General features: G+C 45.1%; 1 protein-coding gene across 4 annotated transcripts in view; it reads right to left on the bottom strand.

Annotated features, from left to right (window-relative positions):
• HAGHL (hydroxyacylglutathione hydrolase like) overlaps positions 1-6,042 on the bottom strand; it is a 28,109-nt gene extending 22,067 nt beyond the window's left edge. The window contains exons 1-2 of one of the 4 annotated variants that reach the window (XM_072601319.1): positions 5,833-6,042; positions 493-617 (exon numbers count right to left, since the gene is read on the bottom strand). In XM_072601319.1, coding sequence (XP_072457420.1) covers positions 493-597 — 105 coding nt within the window. In that variant the 5' untranslated portion in view covers positions 598-617; positions 5,833-6,042. Of the gene's footprint in view, positions 1-492; positions 618-4,887; positions 5,450-5,832 lie in introns of those variants that run through there. The other 3 variants (XM_072601311.1, XM_072601334.1, XM_072601328.1) reach the window with 3 other exon arrangements.
• Positions 6,043-13,308: the final 7,266 nt, after the last annotated feature.

Genomic DNA, 13,308 nt, shown 5'->3' on the forward strand with positions numbered 1-13,308 from the left:
TCACTTTAAAAAGAGGAAAATAATCTTAGAAAAAGAAGTGACTTACCAACAGTCACACAGAACATTGATGACAGAGCCAGGAACCCAATAGATCTATTCCTTTCCTTCCATATGCCATTTTACCATTATTACTAGGACCAAACCTACTCTAGCAGGAGGCCTTACAGGGTTTGGGACCTAGAAAAAGAGTTCCCTATTCCAGTCACCTGAATAGGAAAGGGGAGAAAGATCCCTCAAAAATTTTTGCTTTTTAACTATTGTTCAACTTCATTCATTTTAGTTCTTTAATCATTTAAAAGTTATTATAGAACTTAAACTGAAAAACACCGATTAGATTCTTGATAACTCACTAGCCGAAGCTCAATGACTCAAAACTGGGAATTCTTCAGTTCCTGCAACAACCCAGTCTCTTGAGAATAGTTGGCCCTGGCTAGTGCCACCTTAAAAGGTGATTGAGGCCCACAAAGGAAAGGTTCCTAAATTCCTACTTACCCTTTTGGGAACTGTTGCATCTACTGCAATGGCTTCTCTGGTATTTTCCTCAATGACCAAATACATGTAGTTGTCTTCCAAGACGGAAATAACCTTGACCTTCATGGTCCATTCAGTTTCAGGCTCTATATGAAAGTTAGGGAAAACGAAACTTTTCAATCTATCAGTAAACAATCATTTTCTGAGTATCTACTACAGGTAGGATCTGTGTGAGCAATCCTAAGGAGGGGAGAAAAAGAAGGATGAGAGCCCTTCCTGCCCTTGGGGAACTAATATTTGTGTAAAAGGAATAAAATATCTACAGTTAAGTATAGTACAAGGCAGGACATGATAAGAGCTATATGAGTGCTCCTAACTAAATCCTAGAGGAATGCAGATGGAAAAGAATCACTTCAAGTCACTTTTCCTTTCATCTGTAAAATGAGGGGTTGTTTGTATACAGGGAGTATAATTTCTAAATTCTAAATTCCCTCTCAATTCTAATCTGGTAATATTGTAATCCCATAATATCTACCAAATCTATATATTCCCTGAATTAATTTCTCTCCCGAATTCAAGTTGTAGATTACCAATTACCTCCTCAAAATCTATACTTGGATATCTTGTGGACATCTCAAATTTAATATGTACAAAATTAAATTTTTTCAGCAAGGTGGCACAGTGAATCCCGGACCTGGAGTCAGGAAGACTAGAGTTCAAATACTCAGATACTTACTAGCTGTATGACCTTGTTTACCTCAGTTTCTTCAACTGTAAATTGGGGATAATAATGGCACCTATCTCACAGAGTTGTTGTGAGAATCAAATGAGGTAATATTTGTAAAAACACTTAGCAAACAGTACCTGCAGGCACTTCATAAATGCTTACTGCCTTCCGTTCCCCCAAAATCCATCATGCCTCCTCCAAACTTCCCTATTTCTGTGGAAGGCACCACCATCCATCCCTCCAGCAACCCAGTTTCTCAATCTTGGGGTCATCCTTGATGCTTCCCTCTCCCCAACCTCACCATTCCCAGGTGTGGCCAATTCTCCCTCCCCCCTCACATGGATCTCTTTCTCTCTCCATTCACATTAGTTTAGGCCCTCTTTCCTGGACTACTGCAATAGCTTCCTGACTGATCTCCCTGCTTCCATTTTCTCCAACTGGTGCTCCACACAGCTGACAAAATTATCTTCTTAAAACACTGTCACTTTCCCTATTTGGGGATCTTCAGTGGCTTCCCATGCCTTCTATGATAATAACAATTTCTTGGCTTGATATTAATAGCCCTTCAGAATCTGACTGCAAACCTCCCTCTGCAGAATTATTTCATATAACCCCCTTTTCATACTCAACCAATCCATTCAGCCAAATAGACCTACCTGCTGTTCTTTCAAGTCTGCATTTCCTCCCTCCTCCCCTCTCTTTCCTTCAAGACTCAACCCAAGCAACATAGACTCCCAAAAGGCTTTCCTGATCCCCCTAGTTTTTAGTGTTCCCTCTCTCCTCAAATTATCTTATAGCAAACTTCCCTGTAGAAATGTACCAGCTTAAAATGCAATCTCCTTGACAGCAGAGGATTTTTCATTTTGTCCTTGTATCCCCAGAGAAGAACACAGCACAGTGCTTCAATGAGGCCATTTACTAAAAGTTTCCTCTAATGTCCTCATCTCACATCACTCAGATGTCTTCTGCTGCTGTCTCCTCCTTCACTCCAGTCTCGATGTGAAGGGTCCTCCCTTTTCCCTGCCAAGACAAATCCCTCCAAATGCACAAGTGATGCCATTGCATCCTGTCTTCTCCAGAAGATTGCCCCTTCTATCATCCTTGCCCTCTCACCAGTCTTCAGTCTCTCCTTACCAGTTGTTTCCTTATTGCTTAAAAACATGCCTATGTCCAGCCTCAAAAAAACCCTCACTTGACCTCTCCATCCCTGCTATCTGTCTTCCCATATCTCTTCTCCTTTGTGTGGCTACACTCCTCAAGAAAGCTGTCTACAAGTGGTGACTCCACTTCCTTTCCTCTTAACTCTCTCCAGACTGGCTTCAAAACTCATCATTCAAATGAAACTACTTTTTCCAAAGTTACCAATAATATCTCAATTGGGCCTTTTTTTTTGGAGGCATTTGGAGTTAAGTGACTTGCCCAAGGTCACAGAGCTAGTCTGAGGCCAGAGTTGAACTCAGGTCATTCTAACTCCAGGACCAGTGCTCTATCCATTGCTCCATCTAGCTATCTCAGCCTTTTCTTGACACATCCTTCTTGACCTCTCTACAGCTTTTGACACTGTTGATCACTCTCTTCTCTTCTCTTCTCTTTGATACCCTCTTCTAAGTTGTGACTATAATCTCCTGTTTCCCCTCTTACCTCTTAGATCTCTCCTCAGTTTCCTTTGACGAATCTTCATCCAAATCACTCACCACAGATGCCCCACAAGGCTCCCTCCTGGACCCTCCTCTCTTCTCTCTATACTGTTTCACTTGGTGGTCTTGTCAGTTCCATTAATTCAATCATCATCTTTACACTAATGATTCCCAGATCTACTCATTCACCCGTAACTTCCAGTATTGCATTTCCAAATGTCTTTCAGACATCTTAAACTACGCGTCCTATAGATATCTTAAATTCAACATGTTCAGAACTGAACTCATTATTTTTTCTCACAAATCCTCTCCTCTTCCTAACTTTCCTCTTACTGTCAAAGATATCACTATCCCTCCAGTCACCCAGGCTCTCAACCTAGGTGTTATCCCCAATTCCTCTTTCTCTTTCACCCTCTATAACCAATCTTTTGCCAAGGCCTATCAATTTTACCTTCACAACATCTCCCGTATATTATATATATATATATTTTTTTCTTTCTCTCCTGTGATTCTGCCACCACCCAGGTTCAGGCCCCTCATTATTCCACAACTGAACACTGCAATAGCCTGCTCTCTTGACCTCCTCCTTGCAACAAGTCTCTCCCAATCCAGTCCTCTCTCTGCTCAGCTGTCAAATTGATCTTCCCTTAAACAGGCCTGACCATGTCACACAGAACCCTGCTTGTTGAATAAACTTCCAGATGTTCCCTATTACCTCTAGGATCAAATATAAAATCTGTTGGGAAATCAAAATCCTGGGTCATTCCTGCTTTTACAGTCTTTTTACACCTTATTCCCTTCCACATACTCAGTGATCCAGTAACACTCATCTACTTACTGGGCCTCACACAAGATACTCCATCTCCTGACTCCATGCACTTCCACAGGTTGTCCCTCAGGCCTAGAATTCCCTCCTTCCTCATTCATTTCCATCTCCTGGCTTCCCTGGCTTCCTTCAAGTCCCAGCTAAAATTTCACTTTCTACAAGAAGCCTTTCCTGATCCCCTTTAATACTAGTGCCCTCCTTTCATTGACTATCTTTATCCTGACTACATCTTCGTTGTACATGATTATTTGCATGTTGTCTTTCCCATTAGACTGTATGCTCTGAAGGCAAGCTATTTTTTGCCCTTCTTTGTATCCCCAGTGGTTAGTACTGTGCCTAGCAAAGAGTAGGTGCTTCATCAATTTTATTCCCTTACTGTATAGTAAGCACTTAATAAATGCTTCCTGAATTGAATGAATTGATTTTCTAGCTAGAGAGACCAGGAAAGGAGAAGGCACTTGGGCTGGGCCTTGAAATACAGTTATTTACAAGTAGAGATAGGAGGGCCTTCTGGACATAAGGGATGGTATGAAACAAAGACATTAAGGGATGATGAGAGCTTTCTTTAAAGCTCAGCTCAAGAACCACTTACTATATAAGGTTTTGCTGATTGCAAACCCAGCTGCTAGCACCTCTCCCATGATTGCCTTGTACTTACTTCATATATTTTTTAAACATAGCCATGTGTACATTTTCCCCCAGCAAGTGCCATGGTAGGAACTTAATAAAAACTATTGACTGATTGATGAGAGGAAGTACTAAAGCTATTTTGGAGGAAAAGCAGGTAATCTAGTTTAGCTGAAACATAACAACGGCAAGCTAAAGAGTATGGACTTCATTGCAGGCCCTGGGGAGCCACTTCAGTTTTCTACTAGGAAAGTAATGTCACTGTATCTCTGCTTTAACAAAGATGACTAGAGCAGAAACAATTAACCTGGGCTCCGCAGACCCCTTAGAAGTCCATGGATAGATTTCAGGGGGGTCTATGAACCTGGATGGTGAAAAAAATACATTTTTATTTTGGCTAGCTTTAGAATTTCTTTCCAGTATGAAATTTTAAAAAATTATTCTGAAAAGGGGTCCATAGCTTCACCAAGACCCCAAAGAGGTAGATGACACAAAAAAGGTTTAGAACAATCGCCCTGACATAGAGTAAGCCCACGTAGAATGGGGCAGAGGAAGAGACCGGAAGTTGGGCACTAATCCAGGAGGGAGACAGACCCTACCTCCTTCATCATCTTTGTCATCATCCTCACAAGCAACAAGTGTTTCTCATGCATGGTGCTGAGTCGGATACGACAACTGCCCGGCCATGTGACCACGTGACCAAGGGTTTCAGAGCAGCAGCCACAGGGCACGGCGGACGGAGCGCCTGCCTAGGAGTCGGGAGGACCCTGGACGTTTACCGGCTGCGTGACCCGAGGCAAAGCGCCTCCCCCACAGCTAAGGATGCCTCGGGAATGGGGCGGTGAGCCCGAGCGAAGGGACGCTGCGGAGCTCCGAGCTCAGTCAGCACCGCTCGTCTTCACGGGTCTCACGGGGCTCTCACGGGGCTCTCTCGGGGCCGCCGCGGCTGGGCTGCCCCTAAGGGTCGTGCCCAGGCTTCACGCAGCGGACGGAGAGCGGCCGTCAGGCGCCGGGGAACGTGTGCCCAGGTCAGAAGCAGCCCCCATTCCACGGCCTAGGAGCGCACTCGCTCCTCCGGGGCCTCCGCGTCTGCCACAGTCACGCGCACGGATGGGGCTGGATCATCTCTGAGGCCACGCCCAGGGGCGGCGCCCTGGCTTCTAAACGTGGGAGGGGGGAAGGGAACGTGGTGCACGGGGGCACTGCCGGATGGAGGGGCCGGGACCGAGCCTGCGTGCGCGCGCACACACGCGCGCACGCGCACGGCGGACACGCACCCGAAGCTCCTTCCCAACACCCACCTCCTGCCCATCTGCCTCGGCTCTGGTTACAAACGCTCCCAGAGGCCCTACCCACCCCCGCTCCTCCCAGCCTCAACCTAGTTCCTTTACTCCTACCCCTCCCAACTTCCGCCCACCGCCCCGCCCAACACCCCAGCTTCCGCCCCCGCCCATTTCCCCTCCACTTCCGCCCACGTCGGCCCCTCCCCTACGGCCTCTCCGCTTCAGGGGAGAAGGTCCCCACCCAGGATCCGGGCTCCTCACCAGTGGCCGAGCCTAGCCTGACCAGTCCAGACGGCGGGAAAGGCGCGGGGTGGGGGGCGCGCTCTCGAGCCTCGGGGCGGGGGGCGGAGCCCGAAGGCTACACCGGGGGCTCGTCAGGGGCCGGCTTTGGCTGTCACTGGCCCCCGGAGCAACCCCGCCCACCAGGAGCGCACGCCGCCAACGGCCTCCGAGCGAGCGCCCGTTCCCCCCCCCCCGCCCTAGGCCCCGCCCCCTCCTCCCATGTGCCCCTCCCCCTCCTCCCATATGCCCCTCCCTCCGTGCTCCCTGCTCTCCCGCGGTTTCCCCAAGCTTCCGAGCAAGGCGACCTCCCTAGGCTGTGTCCTGCCCTCCTCCGCCCCTGCCAGGCCGCCGCCTTCCTGAGCAAGCAGCTCCCTTCCCCTGCCAAGCTAGCCCTTGGCCCAAGTCATCAGTGCCGGCCTCCGAGGTGGCCCTGCCCCAGCTTCCGCGGCCCCTGGCCTCCGCCGTGCCCCGGCCCTTACTCCAGGCCGTGCCCGTTTCCATTTTGTCCTGCCTTCGGTCCCCAAAATCTCCCTCCTTCCTCCTTCCCTTGGGTCTTCCCAGGCCACTTCCCTCCTTCCCTTCCTTCCGTTTCTTTCCCGTGGGCGCGCAGTTTGCGGGCCTCGTTCCCGGGCCCCCTCGCCCTTCCCAGAGCTGCCCCAGCCACATCCCCAGCTCCCAGACCGTAAAGGAGGGTGTGTGAGCATCGGAGTCAGCAGGCCCGGGCCCTGCCCCCTGCTGTGCCACCGTCCCAACGTCCGGGCCCCTAAGGATGCGGGCCTAGGAGCCCAGACCCCGCTCAGGCCTCAGGCCTCTCAGGGCATGTTCACTGACACAGGGATGACAGAGCCCGGCCACGTTCACCAGACACGAAGGAGAAGGACCTGTCGTGCTGTGTACGCTGCAGGCTCTTAGTTGGGTCAGACAGGTGCCAGCTCCAGAGAGCCTTAGCCGCCCGGCTGCAGGCCTGAGGCCCAGTTTGAAGCTCTCCGTGCGGGCGAGGAGGCGCTGCCAGCAGGAGCTTCTGCCAGGACGGCAGCAGCGGGAGCAGATGGGACCCTTGGGCGTGGATTCTTTTGGACCCGGCGGCAGAAGACAGAAATATAAGATGGCCCTTCCCCCTGTACGACCCCTTAGCACTTGGGCGGTGATGGTGGCGGAGAGAGAAGAGGGGAGCGCGGGGCTAAGCTACATCGCCCCGTGAACCCCAAAGGCGCGGTCACCGGACCAGAAGACAGAAGGGAGCTGCCCCTGATCAGAGGGCGGCTCTCCTTTCCTCTCCGGGACCAAAATAAAGGAATGGGCAGTTCGTGGGGAAGAAGCATTTCATGGGCCGTTTGCCTGTCTTGGATGGCAGGGCTCAAGCCAAACATTGGAAAGAAGACAGCCCCGAAGATAATGCAACCGAGGTACCACGGGATGAGGAGATGGAACATCCTGCCAGCGCTTGTTTGAATCAGGAGCCTCCAAATCAAATCGATGTTTTCAGAGTGATTTCAGGGTAAAGGCGGACGTAGGGAAGGATGGCAGAACATGGTAGAAGAGTAAGAAATGAGAATCCCTTGTACCGGTAAGCACCCCAACGTACAGAGTGGGGTCTGCTAACAGGTTCTTAGAGCTGCATTTATCAAAGGAAAGGCAACTTTTGAGGGGTTAACAGTCTCCTTTAATCAAGCACATATTTCATTCACCTAGTTCAGGGAAAAGCACCTTGAACTTCAGAGAAAATACAGAAAAATCAAAGTGGCTGTCAGCTATCTGACCATAAACAATACATATATCACAAATCAACAGACGGGTCCAACTGTCTGACCATAGTTACCAGAGAGGGAAGCACCAACATCTGGGATTTCAAAGCCAGGGGGCTCTTTAGCGGCTTCCCAGAGTTTCATCTGGCCAAACTCATTCAGTGAGCCCCAAAGTAAAACCTCAACTCTGAGTATTTGTACCTTTTTTAGAGCCAGAGGGCATCCCAGCCTTTGAAAACCAGTGCCTCATTAACACAAGATGTGGGCCTTCCTACCAATCTTCCCTAATCAAACTGCCCTTAATAGGCAGGCCCTTTAGAGGGTGGGGAAGATGTTTTTCAATCACATTATTTAATCAGAGGCACTTTATACTGAAACAAAAACAGCAAAAGATCCTATTTTGCCAAAGATCCTATATTGCATGCCATCGCAGCACCTAAGACTTATAGACTATATGGAAATGTCACATCCATAGTTAATGAATATATCATCTTCAAAAAGAGAAGTGGGAGGCAGTGAGCCTTGCAAGCATCACCAAGAAAAAAAGAAATTAATCATATTTTAACAGACAAGAAATAGCTGGGTACTGATGTGGGAGTCATTTCCAAATTAGCTGTCAGGGTACAGTTAGCAAATTATAAAGCAAAGATCAAAATTAGAATAAAGAACAAAAATGAACATGCAATTGAGGCTACCTCAATTTGACCTATTTAAAGAAGTAGTTGATGCAAAAAAAGAAAAGAAAATAGATTTAAAAAACCAATTACAAAGACCATTTTCTTAAGAAAATTTAACCAGTATGACTTAATTGCCACAAGGAGGAGCTCAAAAGAACCTAGAAACTGTCTCAGCTAGCAAACACTATCTCCTTGCCAAGTGATATGGCCCTCATGACAACACTAGTTTAGAATATAAACATTTATAAAATCCTATAGAGGAAAATGGTGGCAAATTACAAAGGTACATAAAACAGTGAGTATCTGTGGAGGGAAACAAATATTTAAAGGACTTAAATAAGCGAGATCATCCTGAAAGCATTTTAGTATGAAATTAGAAAGAAAAACATGAAAAATGAAAAGAGTGAGTCAAGATTACTAAAACAGTAACAATGCTTTCCTCCTGTCTTCTTCAACAGATTCCCTCCACTATCATTTTCCCCCTCACTCTAATCTTTAATCTCTCCCCATAGCTACGGTTTCCTTCCCTACCTAGAAACATACTCAGGTCTCCCCATCCTTTAAAAAAAATCCTCACTAGATCCAACCATTTCAGATAGATAGATAGACAGAGAGAGAGAGAGAGAGAGATGGAAATGCAACTGAAGCTACCCTTTTCAAGGTTAACATATAATCTGTCCAACCTCATCCTTCTTGATCTCTCTATAACATCCGATGCCCATAAGCATCCTCTTCTCTGACAGTTTCCAGGACACTGCTCCTCTCTTGGTTCTTTTCCTGCATGTCTAACTGCGCCTTCTCAGTCTGCTTTAGTGGTTCATTATATCACACACTCTAAATGTGAGTTTCAAGGGCTCAAGGCTCTGTCCTTTTCTCTCTATACTCTATATACTTGGTGATTTCATTAGCTACTATGAGCAAATGATAATCTCTATGAAGATGACACATCTATTTTTCCAGCCCTAGTCTTCAGCCTGAGCTCCTGTCCTGCATCACTACCTGCCTATTAGACATTTCAAAATGAATGTCCCATAGGAATCTCAAACTCAACATGTACAAAACAGAATTCATTATCTTTCCTTGAAAACTCTTTCAAAGCTTTTCTATTTCTGTCAAGGGCACCACTTTGACATATTCAGTCAGTACCCAGATTTTGTCATATCCATCTCTACAACATCTCTAAATATGTCCCTTTCTCCCTACCACCCTTTGCTTTCTATTGCAATCACCTTCTAATTGGTCTCACTGCCCCTGGTCTTTCCCCACTCCAATCTATGCAGCCACCAAGGTGATTTTCCTAAAGCACATGTCTGACCATATCACAACCTCTACTTCTCTCCCCTGTGAGCTCAATTAACCTCTGCTCTTCCAAATAACTCCTTATTACTTCTAAAATCAGATATTAAACTACTTTTTACATTTAAAATGCTTCGTAGCTTTGCTCCAATATGCCATCCAGCTTTGTTACAAATTACTCCCTTCCCTATCCTCTTATAATCCATCCAGACTGACTGTGCTGCTGAAACAAAACCCTCCCTCTCCTTTATCTGTATCTTTTACACTGGCTGTGCCACAAGCCGGGGATGCTATCTTTCTTCGCCTCTCTCCCTTTGGGTCTCTAGTTCCTTCAAGGACAACTCAAATTCTACCTTCGGCTTGAGGCCTTTCCTGGTTCTCTTAGCTGCTGGTCCCTTCCCCTATTTTGCATACTATGCCTGTTTATGTACTTGTTCTTTCTCCTGATAAAATAAAAGCTTCTTGAGAACAGGAACACAATGCCTGACTTGTAATAAATGCTTGTTAATTAATTGACAATGAAATCTCACATTTGGATCATAACATCCCAGTTTTATATATGAGAGGTAGCAATGCAGCAAAGAGAAGGCTCAGAACTCAGCTCTGATGTTTACTATGCAACCTAGGTGTCACTAAATCTGACTCTCAATTTCCTAATCTGTAAAATGGGAATAATAATACCTATAGTATTTGCTTCAGAGGGTTGGTGAAAGCGTCAAATAAGAGTTTGTAAATACTTGTAAATGTTTAAGTGCTATACAGGATGTCCCAAAAGTCTTAGTGCAAAAGTATGCTTTAATAGCTTAAATCTGCACTAAGACTTTTGGGATACCCTGTATTTATGTCATTATTATATGCCACAAGACAAAGTTGAAAAAGCACACACACAAAAAAATAAAATAAAAAGAGCAAGAGCATCTGGGTAAGCCCAGATAGAATAGAAATAAGAAGATGTATGCTGGTAGCTGTATAATTTTGAAAGGCATTAAGGGATCAATTCTCAAGATACATAAGAAGAAGACTATGAAACATTTTAAAAAAAAACAGGCTTCAACTTTTTTAAAGCAAGTACAAAAATATGAACTACTGACCCATATACCTACTTTTCCATCTCTATAAAATTTTTGTAAGACTAATCAACAAATGGGGGCAGAACCGAGATGGTGGAGGAGAAAGACAGACCTACTCTAGCTCTCCCCCAATAGCCCATAAAATACCTGTAAAATATTACTCTAAACAAATTCTAGAGCAGCAAAAGCCACAAAATGACAGTGAAAGAGATTTCCAGCCCAAGACAGCTTGGAAGGCCGACAGGAAAGGTCTATCACATCAGGCTCAGAGCAGAGCACAGCCCAGCGTTGGCCTCGCTGCACAGCACAGACAGGACTGGAACAGGCTTCAGGGAGTGGAATCACAGGTAGCAGCTACAATTTCCAGATTTCTCAATCCACAAATGCCAAAGATAGCTTCAAAGATCCGTAAGAAAGCTCTTTCAGCTGGGTGAGAAGGGAATGCTATCTGGTTCTGGTCCCAGCCCCAGGGCAGTGGCAGCCACTGGGGTTACAGCATCCGCTTTTGGAGCTCTGGGCCTAAAGACCCTGGGGGAATTGAGCCACCAATCTGAGTCTCAGTCTTGTGTGGCAATCCCGAGGTGAGGAGGAGCGCTAGCTTGGTGGAGCTGGTGGAGGCTCTGGAGAAGAAATCCTACTCCCAGTTCCAGAAGAGTACTTGTGGTTGCTCACAGACCAGAGCACAGGCCAGGAGAGGAGTAAACTCCTCTCCCTTGATTGTGCCACCTTGGAGGAACTGAGAACTTTCAGGTCCCTAGAGTATACCCTCCACTTGACAGAGGACTCAGAAGTCAAGTAACTGGCTGAGAAATTGCCCAAAAAAGGGAGAAAAAATAAGACTATAGAAGATTACTTTCTTGGTGAACAGGTATTTTCTTCCATCCTTTAGGCTGAGGAAGAACAAAGCATACCATCAGAGGAAGACCTAAAAGTCAAAGCTTCTACATCCAAAACCTCCAAAATAAATATGCAATGGCCTCAGGTCATGGAGGAGCTCAAAAAGGATTTTGAAAATCAAGTAAGAGAGGTGGAGGAAAAATTGGGAAGAGAAATGAGAGTGATGCAAGAAAATCAGACCGTACGTTGCAGTCTCAACTGACTAAAATATGTAAAGAATACAAGAAGATCCCACAGTGTTATTCATTGTTGACTATAAAAAAGTATTTGTCTCCTCCACCAGGTTGTATCCCATGCGTACATTCAAAATCCTTCAAGATTCCTTCCTTGAAAATGTATTGAGAGAGATTACTTTATTTGACAAGCCTCTATTCACATCAAGTAAAGCACAAAAGAAGGAGACATATTTGTCAAAGCCACTTGCCATCCTCATGGAGGCTGTCCAGTACAGAGTCTAAATAAAAAGGATTCTTCATAAAAGGTGAGGGCCTCCAGATACCCATGTTTGCTGATGACTCAGCTGATCACACCAAACCCTGGAATACTTCAGAGTTTCCTAAATGAGATCTGTAATCACACAAAAGAATTTAACCTAACTAGCCACACAGGAAAAACCAAGAAGATTAAAAAATGTCTATTATTTACCAATCAGATCAGTAAATGTTGAAGGAGCTGTGAAAAGACAAGAGCACTGATGTATTTTTTATGGTGCTATAAATTAGCCTAAATGTTCTGGAAAATAATTTGGAAATACATTATAAAAGTCACCAAACTATACATACCCTTTGACCCAGTAATACCAGCAAGGCAAATATCCCAAGAAGGTCAACAGAGACAAAGCTCCCCAAATGTGGAACAAATACAAAAATATTTATAGCAACAATTTTTTTTATGGCAGCAAGGAGTTAGAAGCAAAGTGGATGCCTATTAACTCCAGAATGGTTGAATAAATTGTCATGTGAATGAAATGGATGAAATATTATTATCATAAGAAACCACAAAATGAAAAATTCAGGGAAACTTAGAAAGCCTTATGCATATAAACTAAGGCTTAGGAAAGTAAGTAGAACCAGGTGAACAATTTGTACAATAATGTAAAGAAAAGTGGCAATGAAAGACATCAGAGCTTTGATAAATATAGTGACCAATCACAATTGCAAAGGATTAACAGTGAAACAGGCCTGCCACCTCTGCTGGAGAGATAGCAGACTGAAGGTGTGAAATGTGGTATATGCTGTCAGACACGGCCAATGTGTTGGTGTGTTTTGTTGCAATTAAGGACTGTATAATTGGGAAGAGTGGAGTACATGGGGAGTCACTGGGAAGTAACTATGCTTTAAAAAGAAAAAAGAGCATCAATAAAACATCTAAGTGCCTATTGTCCTATGAAGATGCATTACACCTCACAGAGCTAGTCCAGAAATATATTCATCTTGGAAAGACATAAACTGATAAGCAAGGAACTGGGCTAAGAATCAAATAGGAAAAGGAGAGTTGGCTGCATTACCTTTGAGAAACTGTTCAGTGCTTTTAACACCACTCCAGCCAAAAATAAAAACAAAAGCCAGAAACCAAGAGAAACATTTAAAAATGAAACACTAACAGATGCATTTATCGTCCTTTCTGAAACCAAGGACCAGCAATATTTTTCCAATAATACTGTATGGTTGTCATGGAATTCCACAGTCTCCAAAGAATTAAATATGAGGGTTACCCAAAGGGCAATACAGAAACATGTAGTGGGCATGAGTGGGCTGCAACACATGACCA

This window comes from Notamacropus eugenii, chromosome 1, assembly GCF_028372415.1.
Source record: "Notamacropus eugenii isolate mMacEug1 chromosome 1, mMacEug1.pri_v2, whole genome shotgun sequence".
NCBI classification, from domain to species: domain Eukaryota; kingdom Metazoa; phylum Chordata; class Mammalia; order Diprotodontia; family Macropodidae; genus Notamacropus; species Notamacropus eugenii.